At 41.7% G+C, this 26,891-nt stretch overlaps 1 protein-coding gene across 1 annotated transcript in view; it reads left to right on the plus strand.

Moving 5' to 3' along the window:
* KCNT2 (potassium sodium-activated channel subfamily T member 2) overlaps positions 1-26,891 on the plus strand; it is a 242,521-nt gene that overhangs the window by 151,078 nt on the left and 64,552 nt on the right. The window contains exons 10-11 of the mRNA XM_033961358.1: positions 10,042-10,113; positions 12,370-12,504. Coding sequence (XP_033817249.1) covers positions 10,042-10,113; positions 12,370-12,504 — 207 coding nt within the window. The remainder of the gene's footprint in view (positions 1-10,041; positions 10,114-12,369; positions 12,505-26,891) is intronic.

Consider the following 26,891-nt stretch of genomic DNA (forward strand, 5'->3'; position numbering starts at 1 on the left):
GGTGGGGGGGATAGTTTTTAGTATATCATATAAACATTTTTATTATGAAAGGGTAGGAAGGGAAGGAGATAATATTATATACTAGTCTTTAAGCCCGTTAAATTAACGGGTGCTAGAATAGATGTCTGTCTTTCTTTCTGTCTGTCTCTCTGGCCCCCTGTCTGTCATTCTTTCTTTCTTTCTCTCTCTCTCCTTGGCTAGTGTTTGTCTAGGGGGGAGGTTTCTTTCTCTCTCTCTCTTCTTAGATGCTGGCTAGCTGTTTATCTTTCTTTCTGTCTGTCTCCTTGGCCCCCTGTCTATTTGTCATTCTTTCTTTCTCTCTCTCTCCTTGGCCGCTGGCTGTCTGTCATTTTTTTTCTTTGTCTCTCTCTCCTTGCATGCTGGCTGGCTGTGTTTATTCTATCTGTCTCTCTGGCTCCCTGTCTGTTTGTCTTTCTTTATGTCTGTCTCTCTCTCTGGCCCCCTGTCTTTCTTTCTGTATGTCTCTCTGTCTTTCTCCCTGGCCCCCCTGCCTACCTGTATTTATCTGTTGTCTCTCTGGCCCCCTGTCTGTTTGTCTTTCTTTTTTTTTTTTTTTAAGTTCAATAATTTTTATTAAGTTTTAAGAAAAAATCAAAAGTACAAAAATGGCAAAAACAAACCAAATGTAAATCCAAATACAAGCCCAAGTACAAGACACAGCCAAGACATCTAAGTGTCATCATCAAGCATAACATCAAGTCAAGTACATTGCATAATGAGGAAATCGACAGTATGGAAAGAACAGTGAATCTGAAGTATATGTAAATAAATAAATAAATAAGAGAGATAAAGGAAAAGAAAAGAAAAAGGGTGAGAAGAAGAGAAAGAAGAAGAAAACAAAGAAGAAGAAGACAGGAGTGTCTATGAGGTCGAACAAACATAGGAATCCAAAAATTTCCAAGGTGAATTGCATGGTAACAAGTTCATGGAAAGTCGGGCTATGTTTCTCTTTTCATACGCATATGATTCGAATTTATGGTACATGCTTAAAGAGTTCCACCAGAAGGAGTAATCTAATAGCGAAGAGGTCTTCCAATTTTTTAAGATGTGCATAAGGGCTGTCACAAACATAGTATCAATAAGTTTAGGAGGACAGTTTGAAAGAGCAAAACATGGATGTTGAGATCGAAGAATTATAATATCCAAAGAGATTTCAGTTGAGCAGCCAGTAATGTGTTTAATGGTATCCCAAATGCGAATCCAAAAAGAATGAACTGGAGAACAGTGGAAAAGCATATGGTCCAGAGTTCCTGATTCTTTTACACAGTTCCAACATATCGAGTCTTGTTTAAGGTTAGCTTTCCACATTCGAAAGGGAGTCCATACTGCATTCCACATGATGAAGAACATTGATTGGGAAACTCTGGCTGATAATAGAGGACGATTTGTTGATGACCAAAATAGGTCCCAGTCAATATCAGAGGACGGTGTTGTCAGCACAGAGTCCCAATGTTTCAATGAATGAGAGGAGAAGGTAAAGGAGTTGTCTCTAAGGATGCTATAAAATAACGATATAGCTTTACCTTTCGATATAGCCAATGTGGACCAGTGGCGTATAGTGTGAATGGATGAACCATAATCAAATCGAAGAGGCAGAGAGGATATCACTCCAGTAAGAGAGAGCCATTGAGAATATGTAGAGGGAGGCAACGAATGGGTAGAACAGAGAATTTCAAAGGGAACAGGTGTAGTTAGAGTCATCAGTTGATGAGGAAACCACAACCCAGCACGCTGCCATTTTTTCCATGAGAATGATTTACCTTTTTTTTGAAGTTTGGGGTTATTCCAAATTGATATGAACGGGCTGTCTTTAATTGAAATTTCTGCAGTCTCATCTAATAAGTGAAGAGCATGCCGCGTTGCACTCAGCAGGGGATACCCCCTCAATCTTCTAGGAATTGGGATAGTTGCCAAGCAAGAAATGTGCAAAGGTGTACATATAAAGTGCTCCATCTCGAACCAGGCTGGAGGATCTTGGGGATAAGGATTAGTGATCCAATAAGCTCCATATTTGGCCAATGATGCAATATAGTAAAAATAGAAATCTGGTATATTTAAACCACCATTAACCTTAGAAGCTTTCAATTTAGCAAGAGCAATGCGAGGCTTTTTTTTGTTCCAAACAAATTCAGATATTTTCTTATCCAGCCAATGAAAAAATGCTTTTTTGCACAAAGATGGGAGCATTGAAAGGGTATAATTTAGTTGAGGAGCAAGAGTCATTTTAATAGCAGCAATCCTGCCCCACCAAGACAGATATAATGGAGACCATCGAGCCGTTGTGTTTAGAACTAAGTTTTTAATTTTAGATAAATTTAGATCTTGAGCATGAATTGAATCTTTATGAATTAAAACACCCAGGTACTTCACAGCCCCACGAGCCCATGGAAACAGGAATTGAATGAGATCCGAAGGAGAAATATGATCATTAAGAGGAAAAATCTCTGATTTCTCCCAGTTGACTGAGTATCCAGATAGAAGGGAGTACTTAGAGACGATGTTAACGAGAGCAGGAAGGGAGTCAGTAGGCTCACGAATAAAGAGAAGGACATCATCAGCGTATGCCGCTAACTTGATATGACGAGTGGAAGTGGAGATACCTTTAATTTTGGGGCATTGACGAATGGCAGAAAGAAGAGGTTCTAGGGCCAAATTAAACAATAAAGGTGAAAGTGGGCAGCCCTGACGAGTACCTCTGTGGAGTGAAAATTTGTTAGAAAGGGAGTTGTTAATTAGATGGCGATATAAGGTTTCAATCCACTCTGTGAAGAATGGACCAAAATTATACCATTTCAGGATGTGAAAAAGAAATGGCCATTCCACGCGATCAAAGGCCTTCTCAGCGTCAATGGCTAGGCCAACTACGGGATCAGGAAGAGTTTTAGCATGGGCATTGATATGATGGAAGAGGCGTAGATTATCACCTATATATCTTTGTTTAATAAATCCCACTTGATCAGTATGAATTAGAGAAGGGATAGCTTTATTTAGTCTCAGTGACAGAAGTTTTGCCATAATCTTATAGTCTAAATTAAGAAGAGATATGGGACGGAAGTTTTTAACCAAAGTGGGATCTCTATCAGGCTTGGGAATGACAACAATAGTAGCTTCAGTAAAATTAAATTGTTTATCTGGAGCGGAGTGAAGAAATTCATAATATTTATGGAGATGTGGGGCCAAAAGAGTTCGAAATTGCTTAAAAAACTCATTAGTGAAGCCATCAGGACCTGGGGCTTTACCATTGGGCAGGGACGAAATTGCAGATTCTATTTCAGATACAGTTATAGGAGAGTCAAGCTCTAATTTTACAGAATCTGATAGAGACGGATGAGTCAAAGAGGCAAGAAATGAATCCATCTCAGAGTCTGAGGCAGAATGTTCGGATTTGTATAAAGCAGCATAGAATTGTTCAAACTGAGAGGAAATCAAAGATCTAGTCTTGACCAACTGTCCCAGTGAGTCCTGAACAGCTGTTATGTGCAGGCGCTTAGATTTATTTTTTAGATATCTGGCCAAAGGACAACCCATAAGGTTATCTCCCATGTAGTGGCCCGAGGTCGAGATAAAAATATCACGCCTAGCTGTGCACGAAACCAGTGTATTGTATTCGTATTTAAGATTTTGGATGCGTTGTTGTATAGACGGGTTGTGTAAGTGGGCAGACATGTGTTGTAACTCTAGTGTTTTAATAGAGGATTCTAAGTCTTTCTCTTTTTGCAGGGATTGTTTCTTTTTCCAGGAGGCCAATTTAATCAATTCACCTCTAATTGAAGCTTTGTAAGCCTCCCAGACAATGGAAGGGCAGACCTCAGGATCCTTTGAATTGAATTCAAAGAATTCAGTGGTAAAGGATTTGATTCTTTCAGCTATTTCAGTGTCTAAAAGTAAAGTATTATTTAGTCTCCAAGAGGAGGATTGTTTGGTGGGAGCAGAGATGAGTAAGTGTAGAGAAACGGCCGCATGATCTGTAAGCGAGATTGGATGGATAATGGTATTCATGAGGTCATGAGATAGAGAGGAGGATATCAGGAAAAAATCTATTCTTGTGTATGTATTGTGTGGAGGCGAGAAGTGAGAGTACTCCCTACCTTTTGGATTGAACAGCCGCCATGGATCAACAAGTGAGAAAGTGTCTTTGAGGGCATGTAAGGCTGTGAAGGACCTGGATCTCGAAGGTTTACAAGATGATGATCTATCAACATAAATGTCTTGAACCTGATTGAAGTCGCCACCTAATATCAGGGAACATGAACCAAATTCTATTAATGCTATCTGAAGGTCTTGAAAAAATTCTGGGTGATCCAGAACTGGAGCATATATATTAAGGAACACAAAATCTACTGAGTGCAACGCAGCATGCACCAAGCACCATCTACCCTCAGTATCTGTCCTTGAGGAGTGGATGACAGGAGAGAGTTTATCGTTAAATAGTATAGATACCCCATTTTTTTTACATTGGGTAGCAGGAGAGTATAGGTGAGTGGAGTATCCTTTGAGTTGGAATTTCAAAGCGGCAGCTGGAGGGAGGTGAGTTTCCTGTAAAAAAATCACATCAGGGTGTTTATTTGAGATATAATTAGCTATCTTTTTCCTCTTGATGGGATGATTCAAACCATTCACATTGAAAGAAAAAATATGTAAATCAGTCATAAGCCTTATTAATTAACATAGTGATATAGAAGATGCTACCCATGTTCGCACATAATAGATATACAAGATGTTATATAAAAAGACACTCCTGTCAGAAAAGTAAGGGGAGAAGAAAAAGGAAAAAGAGAAGAAAAAAAAACAGAAAGAGCTATAGATGTCAGCACGCAATGCAGTCATAAAAGACCTCATTGCTGTGCGTGATGCAAAGCAGTTAAAGGGTGCTCCTGTGAGCACAGAGATGTAACACAGATGAAACAACTAACTACCCCGCACCCACCATAATAACAACAATATATTAGTGCGCCTTTCAGAAAACACAACCAATTGCATTTACAACAATAGAGGAGAGAGAAAACAGCTGTAGCCATCAGCAGCTCCACAAGTTAGCGCATTTTTAAAGATTCAAGGAAGGCTGCCAAGTCATCCGGATCTGTATATGAAGTAGTGTGGTTGTTGTAGGTCACTTTCATCCTGGCCGGATACATAAGACCATATTTGGCTCCTATATCTCTGAGCTCCTGGCGATGAGACAGAAATGCCTTTCTCTTCAGTGCTGTAGATTTAGCCAGATCTGGAATGATGAAGAGTTTCCTGCCCTGGTAAAGCAGCTGGGGTTTAGCTTTTGCAGAAGTGAGAATCTGCAGCGTGTGCTGAAATCTGAGCAATTTAGCTACTATGGGACGAGGTGCAGTAGCATGTGCAGAGAGATGAGATGGCACACGGTGAGCACGTTCTATTTCCAATGGAGGAGAGAAAGTTAGTCCCAATGTTTTAGGCAGAAAGTCAGACAGGAAGGAGATCATGTCAGCGCCCTCTGTTGATTCAGGTAATCCAATGATCCTCAAATTAGACCTTCTGCTGCGATTAGAAAGATCCTCGACGTCACGTTGTAAAGAGGTAATCAATTTGTCATGTTCTTGTACCAGCGCTTGTGTGATATGGAGCTCCGACGTTTTCTCCTCTAGGGCGTCTAGGCGGTGGCGTGCATCGACGAATTGGGAGTTCAGCACCTCAATCTCCCCTCTGAGGAGTTTTGTTTCCTCGACCTGCTCCTGTACTATTAAGCGAATGGATCGCATTTCTCTTAGGAGCAGGTCGAATGAAGCCTCGTCCCCCTTAGGCGCCATTTTCTCCGGCGTGGTCGGGTCAGTCTTGGGCCTTTTACCGCTGAGTGGCGCGGGTGCTACAAGCTCCGTTTTCGTTGGTTTCAGAGGTGACATTGTAGACGCTGGATTTACAGCTAAATCGGCGGTATCGGCGATATTTAATTTTTTCTGAAAAGGCACTTTGGTGTAGAAGTCGGGTGCGGTGCGAGGGAGCCGTTAAAACATGCGTGCAACCTCCGTGGCAGTCAGGCTCCGCCCCCCTGTTTGTCTTTCTTTATGACTGCCTCTCTCCCAAAAGCATCCCAGATAACGTGATACGAGATGTCATCTATACTGTTGAAATGAAAATAGTCAGTTGTCCATTGTATGACCTGCTGCTGAAAATCAGGATCGTTGAGCAGTGCAGCATTAAATCACCAGGCATTGGAGGACGGAGCAGGATTCTGAAAAGTGACTGTAAGGGTAACGGCTGAGTGATCAGAAACATGGATAGGTTCAATGGAAGTATCCAGAATGAACTGGAGGAGGCCTGCAGATACAAAAAAGTAATCCAACCTCATATACGAATCGTGCGGGAGAGAATGAAAAGTACACCAGGCATCTGCCAATCCATGATCCACCACTATAGTCGATCATGCCACATGTGATTTAGTAGGTCTATAGGGCACCGTGGATTTCCTATCTAGTAGAAAATTCATGGGCATGTTGAAGTCACCACCAATAATGACATGATCTATATTAGAATTAAGTATCTGATAAGCTATAGTGGCAAAAAAAAAAGTAGGATCATCTGTGTTCAGTCCATAAATGTTGAGAAAAGTATAACTTTGGGAATCTATAGCAACATTAACTTTCACCCAGCGTCCTTGTGAATCCGCTGCACGAGATAGAACAGTATAATTTAGATGCTTGGACAGCAATATTGCTATTCCTCTTTTCCTTCCAAGTGCTGCTGAAAAAAAGCAATCCTTTATCCACTCTCTTTTCAATTTGAGAGACTCCTTAATGGATAGGTGCATCTCCTGCATGAATATAACAGCAGCCCCTAGATGTTTAAGCATAGCAGTAATTTCTTCCATTTAAAAGGGCTGCTGATTCCTTTAACATTTAAAGATACAGTTCTACAATCCCCCATGGCAAATAAGAAAAATCCCTATCCTTGATGCTGAAAAGATGATCAATGACAAGGGAAGAAGAGCTACCATGATCACACTGAGCATAGAAAAAAAGCAAACACATGACATGCCCACTCACACACCATCCCCATTCATGCGTACAAGAAAGAAAAATAATGACTCCAGACTTTCTGATCATCTTTTTGTGGGGCAGGCCTGTCTCCAAAGCTTCCATTGCCAGATGGATCTGCATGGCAATTTCTTCTTCTTTCATTTCCTATGGAGAAATAGCTTCCAATTTTTCTTTCAGAACATTCCACAAGAGGTATAGAAACCTCTTGGGCAGAGTCCCAGGCTGTTTTGCCTGATGAAAGCTATAGAGCAGCTACTTGGGCTATTCTTCATATCTTACTAAGTTCTACAGAGTGTATGTGGTGGTTCGAGAGGAGTCTTTGGGTCCTTGGTTCTGCGGGCAGGCTCATCTGTCCCTCCCTAGACATATGGCACTGCTTTAGTACTTCAGATCTCTTATCACCTTTTATAATATAATTAAATACTGATTTCCAATCTAAAATATGTGGTATGTGAAAAGCTCAGATCCAACAACCCACCTCTAGTGATGAACATGAGGCAGTTGTGAATGAGACCATCATAACTCTTCACTGTCTCATACCACCGCATCTTGCATAAATCTTACACCAATTACTTATCTTTTGCTTTAGTACGTCAGCTAAAGTAAGGACTCCTGTCTATCCGCAACAGAATGACAGATTAGGTTCTTACCTTGATAATCTGGTTTCTGTTAGGAGACACAAGAGTCCATACTGCCCTCCCTGTGTGGACTTTTGATTCACCTGATTTCTGCCTCAGATTTTACCAGTATCTGTTTCAGGACCTCTTCTGCAATTCCTAAGATTAAGCAGAGATGTTGTTATAGGAACAGGGGGTTTCCTAGTCTCTTTCCCTTTGGAGGGTCCTCTAGCTCCTACTAGTTGCAATTAGTGTACGCTAATGGAAGTAGTATGAATTAAATGTTAAGAAGCCCTTTGAACTTCTATTTCCATTAGCACTTATAAAGCTTTAGTAAAAGGGCTCCACAGCTCTTTATTTATATTAAAGATACTAGTCTTATAGCCCGTTACATTAACGGGTGCTAGAATATATGTGTGTGTGTCTGTCTTTATTTCTTTCTCTCTCTCTCCTTAGCCGCTTTCTTTCTTTCTTTTTCCTTGGCTGCCCATCACCACCCCTTGCCTGCTCCCCCTGTCCATTCTCCCTTCCTTTTACCTCCCCTGTGTCCACCACTACCCCTTCACTGCTCTCCTTATGCAGCAGCAGCCCTTCTCCCTTTGTTTTACCTGCCCCCTGTCCAGAAGCACCTCTTTCCTTCTCCCCCTGTCCAACATTAGGCCTCTGTTTCTTTTTTGTCACCCCCCCCTGTCCATCAGCACCTCTTTCCTTCTCCCCCTGTCCAGCAGTAGGCATCCCTTCCTTTTTCTCCCCCCCTCCTCCTTCTTATCCCTATGATACCTTGCTCTGCCCCTGATCAGAGGTTCCCGACAGCTGCCCAGTTGCACCCATTGGAAAAGTTTCCTCTGCCACATCCCGCACCCCCCCCCCCCCCGACACGACTCCCGCTGTCTTTCTTTCTGTCTCTGTCCCTGGCCCCCTTTGTCTGTCTGTCTTTCTGTGTATCTCCCTGCCCCTGTGTCTTTCTTCTTTTCTTTCTGTCTCCCTTCCTCCCTCTGTCTGTCTGTCTGTCCAAAGCAGCATTCCCTCCCCCTCCATTTCCCTCCCCCCACACCAGTTCCCTGTGCAGCAGCATTAGCGTTTCCTCTACCCCCCTTTCCCTTTCCGCGGGCCCAACTACAAACCTGGTGATTCCAGCAGCGTGTGCAGCAGTCTCCACACGCTGCTTCGGGTCCTTCTACTGCCCTTATTTGTTCTGCCGCATCTCTGATGACATCATCAGAGACGCGGCAGAGCAAATCAGGACAGTAGAAGGGCCCGAAGCAACGTATGAAGACTGTTGCACACGCTGCTGGAATCGCCACCGGGCGGCGGGGTCAGTTAAAGATCCCGGGCGGAAAATTGCTGGGCTCACCGGTGGGGGCGCTGAGCGGCCGCGATCCCTCTCCTCCGATACCCCGCCCGCTGGAGATCGGCGGCTGGCTGCCCGACTGGTGGAGGCGATCGGCACCGCAGCTCTGTCCCGGCGGCCTCCGAGCGGCGGCGCTGGGCGCATGAGAGGAGCCTGCTGCCCGAAGAGGAGGAGTGGCGGTGTCTGAAGAGGCTGAGCTGCGTCATAGACCTCAGCTGGCTGCAGCGGTGGTAAGCCCGATGCGTGATAAGCGCGCATGCGCACTCTCATGTCCGCGACGGATCAGGGAACACGACTTTAGAGTGCACATGCGCGACTAACATTTTATTATTATAGATATAGTAAGCCACAGACAGCTTATGATCTTAATAAGAAAATTTACTTCTTTAGTACATGGCAGTGTGTGCACTGGACAAATGCTTTCCTGATGATGTATCTTCTCTTTGTCACTTTGTTTATCAAATAAATAATTTGGGCTCATGGAATATAGTAGAGGGATGTACAGCCCCAAAAACTAAAATAAAATAAAAATTTGGTTCATGTTCATTTTCAGAAAATTTTCCCTAATTTTTGTTCATTTTGGGATATTCACTGTATGGGATGCACCATTTGTCCATGGAAAGTTAAACTGTTTGCTCTTGATATTTTACATGTGTATGGGCCTCTTTTATGAAGCCTGACAGTGTGGGCTGATGTGGTAAATGCTTCGATGCACATAGAGATTGAATAGGCATCAGAGCATTTGCCATGCGGCACTTGCTAGTGCCGCTTTGTAAAAGAGGCCTTATATTTGTAAGTATACATGCTTGGAATTTGCACACACTTTTAATTTTTTAGGCTCCAAAACACATCGCATCTACTGTGACAAAAGCTCATCCTTAGTTCATAGCTCCATTCGCTATACTCCAAAGGTGTCCATAAGTTTGTGTGTAATATAGAATGTTCAGTCATTAAATATTACCATTTCCTAAATATTAATATCTCTTTCTGCTAGTGTGCACAATGTGATTTTTTTTTTCCCATTGCTTTTTCTAATCCATGTGCTTAGACCAGATATGCACTTTCTGGATGCTATCTGTTTGTTTCCTATGGTTTACTACATGGTGGGCTCCATCGACAAGTAGGTAAAATTGTCCCTGCTATAGTGAACCTGATTGCTCTGTGTTATTTGTTGTTATGGCTGCTGAATTTCATTGATTGCATATACTGTATTTCATACATGACTTCTGCTTGGTGCTACTGTTTTGTAGGCATGTGAGTTCTGCATGTACATTTTTTTGTACTCGAACATTGTTACATTTTGACTCGGGGGCCCTTTTATAAAGCTATAGAGCAAGTATTAATGCATGCTTACTGTAACAAAATATGGCATACTGTAGGGAATGTTGAGACACCCCTTGGTAATTTTGCCACATGAGTGCGCTACCCCCACACCAATTTATTTTTTGGCACAGGGGTAGAGTGGGCTTGTTCTGCGCTAATCCATTAGCACAGCTACATTGCAGAGTACTAATTGAATAGCACATGCTTAGGCCCGGATTCTCTAAATGGCGTCTTTTTTTTTTTTAGGCGCCGGTAGACAACCAAGCTCAGTGAAATATGCCATTTAAATGATGTTTTAAACTGAATTTTAAGGCACCTAAAAAATGGCACCTGAATTGCGCCTCCAAAGGCCCTTTACAGTACCTAATGCCATTGCAGGCATGGCTAATGCTGAAATTGGAGCTAGGCATCGTAAAGCACCTACTGAGGTGCAATTCACTTTAAAGGTAGTTGCCGGAAATGTAGACCTGGAGAACCCTGGCCTACATTTCCAGCGCCTAGATTTTCCAGAGGCATGATTCTCTAACTGGCACCGTCGCGTGATTGACGCGCGAGCAGTGGCTGCTTTTAAGGCGGCCACCGACAACAGCTCCAGTTAGAGAATCCAGGTCTTACTGCCTACATAATGAGTGGCAGTAAGGGCTCTGTTAAGGTCCACACGCTAATGCCAACATAAAATAGTAAATTTGGCCATTTTACCCCAGCAGTACAATGGCCTCAGCCAGCAGGAAGTACTACATAAGGGCATGCTAAGGCCACTTTTTATTGCTGTTTGATAAAAGGGCCCCTCAAGTTTGTGTCTATGCAATTTAAGAAAAATCTTGAAGTTAGTATTCATGGAGTTTCTGTCACTTAAAGATATCCAGTTACATTATCCAGATATATATTCATGTGAATTTTTGCCAACACTATCTGTTGAAATTGGACCATTGAATTTGTGATTCAAAATTCAAAGGATAAGTTATCCCTGTAATAAGGACAACTATCTGTAAATTCTTCTTAAATAAAGTTATCTGGATATTGCTGAACATAGGTGATGTCTACACTACTTTTGCCCCCCTCTCTCACCCTTTCCAAGAAAGCCTCCCAGCCTTCCTCCTCCTAAGTTCATAATGTTTGGCTGGATATCCCCATAAAATCTATATGGTGTTGCTCCGTTAAAATTCAACATAAATTATTTATAAGATGTATTTTAATTTAGATAAGAACTATATATCTCTTTCAGGCAGAGTGAATTACAATACAAAAGCAGTGTTTCGGTATCTGAAAGGTACAGCAGAGTCTATTTATCTGACCAGAGTCTATTTTTCTGACCAGATTGTTGAATATTCAGAAAGTCGGATAATACAGAAAAGGTGGCTTAGGTATAAAAGAGATGTATATTGAATGCATATTTCATAAGAGGAAATAGTAGAAAATAATTTTAACATTATGAGTGTCGGAGCAGTTACCACACTGCCAGTGCTAAAACCCACGCTACGTGTTGGTAAAGAAGGGGGTTAATATTTCTAAGAATCTTACCCAGTACAGATGTATTTTAACTAAAAGTGATGCTAGGAAAGAGAAAGAGAAACCCTTGTGCATTTCAGTAATAATGCTGTGATTTTACTGGGATATGTCATAATCCAGAGCTTCAAATAAGTGAAGATTCCACTGAGACTCCATAATAAAAACCTAACTGAGAACCAGAAGTATGAACATAAATTACCATATTGGGACAGACCGAAGGTCCATCAAGCCCAGTATCCTGTTACCAACAGTGGCCAACCCAGGTCAAAAGCCTGGGTAAAAGCCAAGAATAAAAGATTTTATGCTGCTTATCCTAGGAATAAGCAGTGAATTTTCCCCAACCATCTTAATAATGGCTTATGGACACTGTAAAGTATAGTACGGTAACTGAACCTAGTTTTCACCTTACCCATTCATATCACAAGTTTGCAACCAGAAAATTACTCATGAAATTAGTGATATAGAAATACAAATTTAAATCTCTCTGCCCTTTTCTTCAACTGAATTATTTAAATTTTGATTCATTTCTTCATGCTTTCAAAAGCTTAGATGACTTGCTGAGGTGTGGTATAACATTTGCTGCCAATATGGTCGTCGTAGACAAAGAAAGCACTATGAGTGCAGAAGAAGACTACATGGCAGATGCCAAAACTATAGTCAATGTGCAAACTCTCTTTAGGTAAGTTTTATAAAGAATATAAACTAAATTGTATTTATCGCTTATAACTGCAAAGTTAAGTGATATTGTCTTATATTTGAGTATATACGGTAAATAAAGAAATTTCATTGGCAGAAGTTTGCCCATTTAACTTCTCAATTTAGCTAGATATACGAGGGTCATAAATAATGCTCACTGTTTTTTAAAATTTACATGTTTTATTTATTTTTCAAATATTTCTTTACAATCCTTCAATATAGTCTCCCTGCTTTGCAATGACCAAGTCCCAACTTCCGAGAAACTTCATTATTCCATCCAAGACACCGTTTTTCTTCAGTTACCGAATGGCTCGGGTATCAGCAGAAAAAGCTCTTCCAGAGAGGCAAAATGATGTCCACGCATAGGTTGTTTCAACTTTAGAAAAAGATCGAAGTCTGGTAGACTCATGTCTGGACTGTAGGAAGCATGAGGTAACACCTCCCATGTGTATTTGTGTAGTTTTTCAAGAAGTATCACAGCAGTGTATTATCTAGATTTTTTGCAAAAAATGTGCAGAAAAATGCACAAAACCCAACCTCAGTTGCTCTTGGCTGGGCCACTCTTTCTTCACGACAACGCTCGCCCGCACATAGGAAATGTCGTCATTGAAAACTACGCAAATACGGCTGGGAAGTGTTACCTCATGCTCTCTACAGTCCAGACATGAGTCCACCAGACATCGACCTTTTTTCAAAGTTGAAACAACCTATGTATCGAGATGCATGACCTTACATATAGAAACATAGAAAGATAATAAGAACATAAGAACATAAGCAGTGCCTCCGCTGGGTCAGACCTCAGGTCCATCCTGCCCAGCAGTCCGCTCCCGCGGCGGCCCGAACAGGTCACGGCCTGTCTGAGACACCAGAAGGGGCCCCCTTGCCACCTTGGTTTCCCATTGAGTTTTATCTTCCCATCGAAGTCCTAACCCTCCGGTCTTGCACATGCACGACCTGGTCGGATTTCTATACTTATTACTTGGTTTGCTTTCTATACCTGTGTTACATCCCAGCACCTCTCTCAGTATCCCACGATCCCCCTATCCCTCAGGAATCCGTCCAATCCCTGTTTGAATCCCTGTACCGTACTCTGCCTGATCACTTCCTCCGGTAGTGCATTCCAAGTGTCCACAACCCTTTGGGTGAAGAAAAACTTCCTTGCATTTGTTCTGAACCCATCTCCCTTCAGTTTCTCCGAATGCCCCCTCGTGCCTGTTGACCCCTTCAGCCTGAAGAATCTGTCCCTATCCACCCTCTCTATGCCCCTCATGATCTTGAAGGTCTCTATCATATCTCCCCTGAGCCTCCTTTTTTTCAGAGAGAAGAGCCTCAGCCTATCCAACCTCTCGGCATATGGGCAGTGTTCCAGCCCTCTTACCAGTTTCGTTGCTCTCCTTTGGACTCTCTCAAGCACCGCCATGTCCTTCTTGAGGTACGGCGACCAATATTGAACGCAGTATTCCAGATGTGGACGCACCATAGCTCTATACAATGGCATGATGACTTCCCGCGTCCTGGTTGTTATGCCCCTCTTTATGATGCCCAGCATTCTGTTGGCTTTTTTCGAGGCTGCTGCGCACTGTGCAGATGGCTTCAGTGATGCATCTACCAGCACACCCAAGTCTCTCTCAAGACTGCTGTCTCCCAATAATGCCCCCCCCAATTTGTATTTGAACAGCGGGTTCTTTTTACCTATATGCATGACCTTGCATTTTTCCACGTTAAAGCGCATTTGCCATTTGTTTGCCCAGTCTTCCAGCTTGTCCAGGTCCCTTTGCAGGTCCTCACACTCCTCCCTAGACCTAACTCTGCCGCACAGTTTGGTATCGTCTGCAAATTTTATAACCTCGCACTTTGCCTCTTTTTCCAGGTCATTGATAAATATGTTGAAGAGTAACGGCCCCAGCACCGATCCCTGTGGCACACCGCTCGTGACTCCCCGCCAGTCAGAGTATTGTCCCTTTACTCCGACCCTCTGCAGTCTACCCGACAACCAGTGCTCGATCCATCTGTGCACATCCCCTCCCACCCCGTGGTTCCACAGTTTCCTAAGCAGCCTTTCATGTGGCACCTTGTCGAAAGCCTTTTGAAAATCAAGGTAAATGATGTCTATAGGTTCCCCATTGTCCACCCGACTGCTTATTCCCTCAAAGAAGTGCAGAAGGTTCGTTAAGCATTACCTTCCCTTACAGAATCCATGCTGGCTTGTTCTCAGTAGGCCATATCTCTCGATATGCTCGCAAATACCATCCTTGATCATAGCTTCCACCATCTTCCCTATAATTGAAGTCAGGCTCACCGGCCTGTAGTTTCCGGGGTCACCCCTCGATCCCTTCTTGAAGATAGGTGTGACATTCGCCAATTTCCAGTCCTCTGGTACCTCTCCAGTTTTCAAGGATAGGTTGCAAACATGCTGGATTGTGCCCGCTATTTCTTGTCTTAGTTCTTTCAGAACCCTTGGGTGGATCCCATCCGGGCCCGGCGATTTGCCGCATTTTAACCTGTCTTATCTGCTTGAGGACATCCTCCTTACTTACCTCTATGTGTTCTAATTTTTCAGCCTGTTCCCCACTCATGAGCTCCTCTGAGTCTGGTATATTAGATGTGTCTTCTCTCGTGAAAACCGACGAGAAGAACGTGTTCAACCTCTCAGCTACCTCTTTATCCTCCTTGATCACTCCCTTCCTATCCCCATCGTCCAACGGCCCCACCTCCTCTCTCGCTGGTCGCTTCCCCTTTACGTAACTGAAGAATGCCTTGAAGTTTTTCGCTTCCCTGGCCAGCCCCTCTTCATATTTCCCTTTTGCTTTTCTAACCTCTCGGTGGCATTCCTTTTGGCATTTCCTGTGCGCCTGGTGATTTTCCTCCGTTGGGTCCTTTTTCCATCTCCGGAAGGACACTTTCTTGTCGTTTATTGCCCTCTTTACTTCTGTTGAGATCCAAACCGGGTCCTTTGACCGCTTGTTCTTTCCACCTTTCCTGAAACTTGGGATGTACATTCTTTGTGCTTCCTGCAGGGTGTCCCTGAATAGGGTCCAGGCGCTTCCTACAGTCTCCATCTTAAGGACGTTTTTGAGCTTCCTCCCCACCATTTCCCTCATAGCAACATAGTTCCCTTTCCTGAAGTTGAGCGCAGTTGTTGCGGTCCTCTTTACTGTGGGTGTCCCCCTTTCTAATGTGAATCGGATCGCGTTGTGGTCACTGTTGCCTAGTGGTCCTCCCACTTCTACCCCTCTTGCAGGCCCCCCTAATCCGTTTAAGATGAGGTCAAGAGTAGCACTCCCTCGTGTTGGTTCCTTGACTAGTTGCTCCATGAAGCAGTCCCTCACAGCTTCTACAAATCCTGTTTCCTTAGTGCAGTTGGAGTGACCCGTACTCCAGTCAATCCCCGGGTAGTTGAAGTCCCCCATCACTGTTACACTTCCAGTCCTGCATTCTTGTCTCAGTTCAGCTTCCAAGTCGTGTCCGATTTCCTCCGGCGTACCAGGTGGGCGATAATACAGCCCCAGTTTTATGCCTGTACCCTTGTTTCCCGGCAATTTGACCCATAGCGATTCCAGCCCCTCTGCCTTCTTTGCCATATCCATCCCGACCGAGTAGATAGAGTCCTTTATATATAGTGCTATGCCTCCCCCCTTCTTGTGGGTCCTGTCCCTCCTGTAGAGCTTGTACCCTGGCAGCGCCACATCCCATTGATTCTCCTCTGTCCACCATGTTTCTGTAATTCCAATTATATCCAGGTCCTCCCCCTTGGCTACGACCTCTAGTTCACCCATCTTGGCCATGAGGCTTCTTGCATTGGCGTATAAGCACCGCAGGTCCTGTCGTTTTTCCTCCACCTCCGTATTTACCTGGGCCGCCTCCCCTTGAATTTCGGGCAGTTCTCCTGTTCCCTGTGCTTCTGCTTTGCCCTTAGCCTTTACTCTCGCAGCTTTCGGTTTCCCCACATTTCCGCCACCCCTCTCCCCAGCTTCTCCTCTGGGTTTTCTAGCCCTACCGGTCTCCTCCTGGGCTATCATCCCTTGAGGCTCTGTTTGATCCCCCTCGCCTTGTGGCACCCCTATATTGCCCTCAGTTTTCGCCCTCGTGCCACCCAGTCCCCCTGTGTCTCTATGCCCCTTAGTCTCTTCCCAGCAAGCTCCCTTTACCTGATGTTTCCCTCGCTGTCTGATCATAAGATCCACCGGTCTCTCTACTTCCTCCTTGCAGTCAGCCCGTTCAGCATCTGTTCTGGATGCTGTTGTCCGAAGCGTCAACATCAGATCAGCTGTCGGCTTTCCCCCTCTCCTCAGTTTAAAGCCCTCTCGATCTCCTTCCTCACATTGGCTGCCATAAGGGCAGATAAGGGCCATATAGCCCATCAAGTCTGCCCACACTATTTTCCCACCCTCTTAAGTCTTCTGACCCCTTAAGTATAATTGTAATTATACTGTCACTCTACTGACCCGCTCATTTAAGTCCTAGTGACCCTATCCCTTGGCATGACCCCGTAGGGATCCCACATGGGTATCCCATTTGTTCTTGAAGTCTGGGATGCTGCGTGCCTCTACCACCTGCACTGGAAGCTTGTTCCAATGCTCGATCACTCTCTCCGTGAAGAAGTACTTCCTTGCGTCTCCACGAAACTTCCCTCCCCTGAGTTTGAGCGGATGTCCTCTTGTGGTCGAGGGTCCCCTGAGAAGAAAGATATCCTCTTCCACCTCGACCCGTCCCGTGATGTACTTAAATGTCTCAATCATGTCTCCCCTCTCCCTACGCTCTTCAAGAGTGTAGAGCTGCAATTTGCTCAGTCTTTCCTCGTACGGGAGACCCTTTAGCCCCGAGACCATCCTGGTGGCCATCCGCTGAACCGACTCAATTCTGAGCACATCCTTACGGTAATGTGGCCTCCAGAATTGCACACAGTACTCCAGATGAGGTCTCACCATGGCTCTGTACAATGGCATCATGACTTCAGGTTTCCTGTTGACGAAGCTTCTCTTGATACAACCTATCATGGACATCGTTTTGCATCTCTGGAAGAGCTTTTTTCCGCCGGTATCCGAGCCATTCAGCAACTGAACAAAAACGGTGTCTTAGATAGAATAATGAAGCTTCCCGGACATTGGAACTTGGTCATTGCAAAGCAGGGAGACTATATTGAAGGATTGTAAAGAAATACTTGAAAAATAAATAAAACATGTAAATTTTTAAAAATAGTGTGCTTTATTTATGAAATGACCCTCGTATCTTTTAAAAACTATGTGAGGCACATTGTATTTACTGTTCAGTACAGTATAGTGAATTATATTATATCTTTTGTAATGCATCTTTTGCAGTATATAATGTACTGTTTCTCTGGGTTTTATCAAGTATAACTGCTTACAGTTAGATACTGAGAAACTGCAACAAACCAGTACAATAAAAATAAGAATGCATTATTTACTTCATTGTCAGGTTATTTTTCTGTCTTATCTTTAGACCCAAAATAAGTGATTATTTTAACCAGTTTATTAATAACTAGCACATTTTTTTAAAACCAACTGCATATGAAGTGTTTACAATATTGCTTTCTTTTTCCACCAGTTTCAGTTCTAGTTTTTGCTACTGTGCTATAGAATATTTAAAGGGGACATAATAAGTTCTCACTCAGTTTACTACTGCCATTCTGATAAATCACCAGTGCAGATTGTTTCTGTCGTGCATAGCAGCACCACTTAAACAACCAACATTGCTGAATATATGAATAAAGTACTGCCACTGATGTTTTACTTTGATTGGCAACCAAAGTGGCTGAAAACTGGGTAAAATGTATTGTAGTATAAGTAATCCTAGTTGTATAACCTAGTCCTAAAATGAAATACAGTAAAACCTTGGTTTGCAAGCATAATTCATTCCAGAAGCATGCTTGTAATCCAAAGCACTCGTATATCAAAGCAAATTTCCCCATAGGAAATAATGGAAACTCATACGATTCATTCCACAACCCAAAAACTTTAATACAAAATACTATAAGTACTTGTATTGCAAGACCTCGCTCATTTAGAACAGTCACTACACTCCCGCAGCGTCAGAGAGAGAAGAACCATCGGCTCAGTTGTGATGAAATGACATGTGTATACCGTATGTACTCGTATTGCACGACTTTACTCGTTTAGAAGTCACTACACTCCCGCAGCGTCAGAGAGAGAAGTTGTGATGATATGACATGTGTATACCGAATGTACTCGTATTGCAAGACTTTGCTCATTTAGAAAAGTCACTACACTCTTGCAGCGTCAGAAAGAGATGAACCATCGGCTCAGTTGTGCTGATGTGACGTGTATACCGTATGTACTCGTATTGCACGACTTTACTCGTTTAGAACAGTCACTACACACCCGCAGCGTCAGAGAGAGAAGTTGTGATGATATGACACGTGTATACCGTATATACTCGTATTGCAAGACTTTGCTCATTTAGAAAAGTCACTACACTCTTGCAGCGTCAGAGAGAGATGAACCATCGGCTCAATTGTGATGATATGACATGTGTATACTATATGTACTTGTATTGCAAGACATTGCTTGGATATCAAGTTAAAATTTAATCAAGTGTTTTGCTTGTCTTGCAATCCAAGGTTTTACTGTATATGAAATATTTGGACTTTTAATTGTGCATTCAACACTATTTAGGGCTCCTTTAAGTAAGCTGTGGTTAAAAAAAAAGTGGCCTCAGCATATCCTTCTACAGGTCTTTTCTAAGTGCTAAGGCCATTTTTACCACAACCAAAAAATGGACAGCTTTCAATTTTCCTAATTAATAGCCATGCACTAATATTGTTATTGGCATGTGGCCATTAACAAAAATTAACAGTGAGCTGTTACTTCCACCTGTTTTGTAGGTGGTAAGGGCTCAGTCACTAATTAATCAGTCAGTACTTGGTAATGTGGCTGTGCTGATTTTCACTATCACACCCACTCTCTCCCCTCACAGACACACCCCCTCTGAGAAAAATTCTGAAATATTTTTAGTATATTACGGATTTAATCCCTTTTAAACTGCATAAGCATGTGCTTACCACAGCTTAATAAAAAGGCACTTAGGCCCAGATTTTTTAACTGGTGCCATTGTCGGCAGCTACCTAAAAGCAGCTGCCGATTTGACTGTCGGGTACAGACTCATACCTCTGGCCAGTGGTGTAGCGATGGTGAGAGGCGCCAGAGCGGTGATGCTCCTCTTCCACCCTCATCTCTATCCCCTCTACTCCCCAATCACCCTGCCCCGTACCTCTAGTTGAAATTGTTCGCGGTGGTCAACCACAAACTCCTCGTGACCCCATCAACTCTTCCTCTGACATCACTTCCTATGCGTGGCACCCGGAAGTGACATCAGCAGGAGAGCCAACGGTGTCACGAGGAGCAAGTTGCTGATTGCTGCGAGCAACAACATCGACTAGAGGTAAGGGGGAAGGGAAAGGGGAGCGCTTGCATGTGGCGAAAGGAGGAGTGGGAAGAGGCAGGGGAAGGTGAGGAGGGATGCTGATGCCCCTACCAACATAGCACCCAGGGCACACTGCCCCTCTTGTCCCACCCCTTCTACACCACTATCTCTGCCAAAGGTAGGCACCAGTAATGTAGGCCAGGGTTTTCCAGGCCTATATTTCTGGTATCTACTATTGATGTGAATCACGCCTCTGTAGACGCTTTAGGCCACCTAATGCCACTTCCAGCATTAGACATGCCCATAGTGGCGTTAGGCAGCTTAGAGTGCCTATGGACGCATTATTCAGGTACCGATTTTTTAGGTGCCTTGAAACTCAGTTTAACATGTTGTTTAAAGTGTTTTTTTACTGAGCTTGGGCGCCTACCAGTACCTAAAAAAATCAGCACCAATTAGAGAATCTGGGCCTTAGTGAATTTTCATATATTAAACTTGCAGATGTTGTATTAGCTGAACTGTCTTTTGACTGAAAGCTCTCCACTAAGTGCTTGTATCACTGTATCAGGCAACAAAAAACCTTTTCTTAGTCCATGAAAAACATATTGCATTGCAAAAAAGATAACTGGCAAGCTCAGAGAACAGAAAAAAAAATATTTTTGTTACATTATATAATTCAATATTTAAAGACCTTTTACTCAGGGTGCATGTGTTGGGAGGTGAGGTGTACATAAAATAATAAATGCATTTTTTTATACAAATGGTGAGTTATATACTTGTTTACCTTTTCAGAAGAGAGTATGCAAAAACTTGTGTAGGAAATTTCTAGATGTTTTTAGGAAGTGGGAGTTAAAGCCCATTAGCAGACTCTAAAGGTGTGCCCCCCCCCACCCCCCCAACCAATATACTGTATAGGAACCACCTTGCTCATCCTATGTTAAAGGCTATCCATCTAAAGCTCCATAATTTGTATTGCATAGGACAAGCAGCAGTATGCTGGTTTCCCTCATGAAAGCCCACAGGGCAAACTGTCAAAAAGTACTAGAAGGCTAAGAATCCTGCACAGCGCAATCATGGCCATATTTTAATCACTGAAGAAGAATATCACTTAATAAGTTTTCCTTGTATCTACTTGCTGAATTTAACTGAATGGTGTGAAACATTTGGGAGAAGACTATTTTTTAAACTGATTTTCCAGATATCACAAGCAACAATGAGGGGTGCTGAAATGTTCTCATCCCAACCAAGAAGGGAATGACATGGAGCCATGGAACATACAAGTTATTCCACACACTTAGCACATCATGTCTGAAGTTTCTGTAATCCTTCCAAAAATACTCAGAAGTCTGGTCACTGAAATACTGCTCCGCTGCAATCACCTTCGAATCACTCGAAAATTGTCTCCCTTTCAAACTCTTTTTAAGGTTTGGAAAAAGAAAATAGTCAGATTGTCAAGATATGGTGAATTGGAATAAACTTATGATAACAAGCCAACATGGCTTCTGCAAGGGAAGATCGTGCCTGACAAACTTATTGCACTTCTTCGAAGGAATTAACAAACGGATGGACAAAGGGGACCCCATAGACATCATATACTTAGACTTCCAAAAAGCCTTTGACAAGGTACCCCATGAACGCCTACTTCGGAAACTGAAGAACCATGGAGTGAAAGGAGACCATCTAGGCATCTTTCTGGTTCGAACCTTTCAACTCTTCTATTTAATCACTTTACTTATACACCGCTCTACAACTTACCCAATACTACAATGAATACTCAATCTTTCCCTATCCCTGCAGTATGGGGTCACAGACCCTACAAACCGGTTAAATCACTAACCTCATTAAGTAATCATGAAAGAACACTCTTTCCACTAATATCTACAACCAATACTGATTTAACCTTTAATCATCTTTTCACAGTTTCCAATAATTCACATCTGAATATCGGATTAATTAATGTCCGCTCAGTTAAATCTAAGCATCATTTATTGAAAGATTTAATTTCCTATCATACTTTCGACGTTCTCTGTCTAACTGAAACCTGGTTAAATGAAGGAGAGGAAGCCTACCTTTCCTACATTTGTCCCCCAGGATATTCTTATTTCTTCAATCATCGCCTTCATAAACGGGGCGGCGGCCTAGCCGTTATTTTCCGAACATCTTTATTAAAAGAAATGGATCATTCTCCCATTAATTCTCCTATTGAATTTCTTCAATTCTCTTTCCAAACTCAACCTAAACTTGATGCTTTACTTCTTTATTTGCCTCCTCCAATAAATAGCACAAATCTATCTGAATTACAATCTCTCCTATTTGATTTTGGTTCCTCTACTATTAACCCTCTAATACTCGGTGATTTTAATATTCATTTTGATGATATTACTGATCATCAAACTAAAACTATTCTTTCTTACATTAATCATCTTGACCTTCATCCATTAATAACTGAGCCTACACACAATCTTGGACACACAATTGACATGGTCATCATTCCCTCTACATCAATAGAGAATTGCTCCTTAAATTTCTGTTACCCAGTTCCCTGGTCCGATCACTATCTATTATCAGTTTTGTATAAATTAAACAATCCAAATTCCCAATTACCTACAAAAAAAGTTATCAAATTTAGAGATTTTCACAACCTTTCATCAGACATAATTTCGGATGCTCTTCCATTAGACTTTTTTGATTTAGGATCCTCATCTCTTGAAAATTCAATACAATTGTGGACCAAAAACACATTACATTTACTAGACAAAGTAGCGCCACAACAGACAAAAATTATTTCAGCAAAAAAAAGTTTTAATCCTTGGTACACAGCAGAACTTAAACTTATCAAGCGACAATTAAGATCTCACGAACGTAAATGGAGGAAAGTTAAATCAACACCGAATTATGAATCATTCAAAACTCATTCCAATTTTTACAGAACAAAGATAAATCAAGCAAAAACTAAATATTTTTCAGGTTTAATTCAAAAAGCTACAAATTCCTCTTCTTTATACCAAATAATTAAAACAATTCTTCATTCTAATAAACAACAAAACCTAAACACTGAGATTAATCTCACAGCCAATGATCTTGCGCTATATTTCATTAAAAAAATAGATGACATTAGATCAGCCTTCATAACTAAATTAACCTCCAATTCAAGCTTAACAACTACCGAGGATATTTCATTTTCTTCAAGATGCTCCTCCTTTAACATTCCCAGTCTTACAGAATTAAAATCTATCATAAATTCCATTAATATAAAAGGTTCTAAGACCGAATCTATACCTCCTTTTCTACTTAAACGCTTCTTTCATATTTTCGGTCCACCAATACTTACTCTAGTCAGCAAAAGTTTAACACAAGGCATCGTGCCAAGTGACTGGAAACATTCAATTATTCACCCCATCTTAAAAAATCAAAAAAACAGTGCTGGAGATTGTACAAACTATCGACCCATAGCTAATATTCCATTTTTAGCTAAAATGACTGAAAAGGTTGTATTCAATCAGATATCCGACTTTATCGAAAAAACTAACATCCTTCATCCAAATCAGACAGGCTTTAGACAATTTCATTCCACAGAGCACTCTTTAATCGGTATGACAACTTCTATTCACTATTATCTGGACCATCATCAGTCAGTTCTTTTAGTTTCCTTAGACCTCTCGGCGGCCTTTGATACAATTGACCACGAATTATTAATAAACAGACTTCAATCAATAGGTATTTCAGATCAAGTATTAGCCTGGTTCCAATCTTATTTCACAAATCGAACTTCTGTAGTCTCCTTTAATAACACGACTTCCGACATTTTCTCCTCTCAGCATGGCATCCCTCAAGGTTCCATACTATCCCCTCTTTTATTTAATATATTTCTGGCACCCTTGTTAACTTTATGTCAATCCATCGGCTTTACTACATTCGCCTACGCCGATGACATACAACTCTTACATCCTATTGACCCTACTAATTTTTCCGATATAACTCAGATCAATACAAAACTTGAAAAGGTACATCAATGGCTTAACAGGAATCGTTTAGCACTAAACATAACTAAATCAAATATATTACTCTTTCCTTGGAAAGACAATCCAACCTTTATATCCCCAATTTCCATTCTTGGATCTCCGTTACAAGTGGTATCAAAAACAAAAATTCTCGGAGTTATTCTTGACAATAAACTTTCCTTTCATGACCACATCAATTGCGTTATTAAATCATCATTTTTCAGACTCAGACAAATACGATCAATCTCTAAATTATTCGACACTACTTCTTTAAAGATTCTTATTCATTCCTTCATTATATCCAAATTAGATTATTGCAATGCGCTGTTTCAAGGTATTGCTCAAAAGGAGATCAAGCGTTTGCAGATAATACAAAATACTGCTATCAGACTTATTACTAATGCAAAAAAATTTGATCATATCACTCCTCTCCTCAAGGAGGCCCATTGGCTCCCTGTTGCCCACAGAATAATTTATAAGCTCTGCCTACTTACATTTAAATCTCTTCAATCAAAATTTCCTGCATTCCTTTATAAATTACTAATTCCTTATTCTTCCAACAGAACTTTAAGATCAGATAAACAGCGATTATTAACAATTCCTTCATTAAAAATAATCAATACACGTCGACAATACATCTTTTCAGTTACAGCTCCCCATACTTGGAATTCTCTCCCTATCTATCTACGTGAAGAATCTAATTTGGATAAATTTAAAAGTAATCTTAAAACTTTTTTATTTAATGACGCCTTCATTACTTAAATTTTATTCGGTTTTTTCTTTTATTTTATAATAAATTTTTTTTTTTTTTTTTTGTATTCTTCCTTTATCCCACCAACATGTGTTTTTCCCTTACTTGTTCTCTACTCTACACAAATAAATTGTAACTTCTTCCCTTACTTACCCTATTGTTTCCATTTCGTCCAGTAATGAATTTGTTTTGTCTTGTTTGTTTGTTTTTATGTAAATTTTACATATTGTAATTTTAAACTTTTGTTAATCGCTTTGAAATTGATAAAGCGATCAATCAAATATTTATTAAACTTGGAAACTTGGAAACTTGGAGACGTACACAGATGGATCAGGAATTGGTTGGTGGGTAGGAAGCAGAGGGTAGGAGTGAAGGGCCACTACTCGGACTGGAGGAGGGTCACGAGTGGTGTTCCGCATGGGTCGATGCTTGGACCACTGCTATTCAATGTATTTATAAATGATCTAGAAACAGGGATGAAGTGCGAAGTAATAAAATTCGCAGATGACACCAAACTATTTAATGGGGCTAGGACTATAGAAGACTGCGAAGATTTACAAAGGGACCTGAACAAACTAGGGGGCGACGAGATGGCAGATGAAGTTTAATGTAGAGAAATGTAAAGTCTTGCACGTAGGAAACAGAAACCCTAGGTACAGCTACACGATGGGAGGGCTGTCATTGAGTGAGAGTACCCAAGAAAGGGACTTGGGGGTAATAGTGGACAAAACAATGAAGCCGTCGGCACAGTGCGCAGCGGCCGCTAAGAAAGCGAATAAAATGCTAGGTATAACCAGAAGGGTATTACAACCAGAATGAAAGAAGTTATCCTGCCATTGTATCGGGCGATGGTGCGCCCGCATCTGGAGTACTGCGTCCAATATTGGTCGCTGTACCTTAAGAAGGATATGGCGATACTCGAGAGGGTTCATACGCTGAAAGATTGGAGAAACTGGGGCTCTTTTCCTTGGAGAAGCGGAGACTTAGAGGGGATATGATAGAGACTTACAAGATCATGAAGGGCATAGAAAAAGTGGAGAGGGACAGATTCTTCAAACTTTCGAAGACTACAAGAATGAGAGGGCATTCGGAAAAATTAAAAGGGACAGATTCAAAACCAATGCTACGAAGGCATGATAGGACAGAGTACAGTTTTGGGGTTCAAGAAGGGATTGGATGTTTTCCTGAAGGAAAAGAGATAGAAGGGTATAGATAGAGGATTACTATACAGGTCCTGGACCTGATGGGCCGCCGCGTGAGCGAATTGCTGGGCATGATGGACCTCTGGTCTGACTCAGCAGAGGCATTACTTATGTTTTTATGTCTATGCACCCCAACTGTGTCAAAACCTCCATTGTTTTGCCAGCCTTGTGAGCAGGTGCATTGTCTTGCAAAAAGAGAACTCTTTTCCGCAGCTTCCTTCTCCTTTTTTCTTTCAATGCCTCCCTTAATCAGTACAGCAAGTTACAGTAGTATTCTGCATTAACTATTTGGCCTCTCAACACCTTCCTAATCCCAAAACACTGTGGCCATGACCTTTCCTGCTGACTTTTGGGTCTTGAATTTCCTTGGCCTTGGAGACCCTGAGTACCGCCATTGCATGGATTGTTGTTGTGTCTGAAAATGATGCAAAATCAACTTGAAAGTGTCCACTCATTTCTCATCAGCATTCAAATATAAATCTATATGGTGTTGATCTGTTAAAATTCAACCTAAATTATTTATAAGATGTATTTTAATTTAGATAAGAATTATATATCTCTTTGAGACAGAGTGAATTACAATACAAAAGTTGGCTGACAGTTTCTGCATACCTAGCTCTTCATGGATTATATACCAACATGTTCCCTGGATAACTGTAGCGTATCAGCAATTGTTGTAGCTGATAGTTGCTGATCTGCCAAAATCAGGGTCATAGACATGAGTTGGCACTGTTTAAGGCCTCCCATTTTTTGCTGCATCTTCGGTTTCAAAATTTCCATGCTGAAAGTTTACACACCACTTCTTCTCTGTGGCGTATGATGGGCATCTGTCACTCAATGTTGACATCATGAATTTAGAGATTTTCTTTTGAATTTTCTTCTGCAGGAATAGGAACTTCATGACGGCTTGGAGTTCCACACTTGAAAATTCCACACTTTTCATTGACATGGTTCAATCAATGATCTGAAACAATGTCAAAACACAGCATTACGATTCTGAAAATTGGCATTTTGCAAA

The sequence above is a fragment of the Geotrypetes seraphini genome, chromosome 10, assembly GCF_902459505.1.
Source record: "Geotrypetes seraphini chromosome 10, aGeoSer1.1, whole genome shotgun sequence".
In the NCBI taxonomy this organism is placed as follows: Eukaryota; Metazoa; Chordata; class Amphibia; order Gymnophiona; family Dermophiidae; genus Geotrypetes; species Geotrypetes seraphini.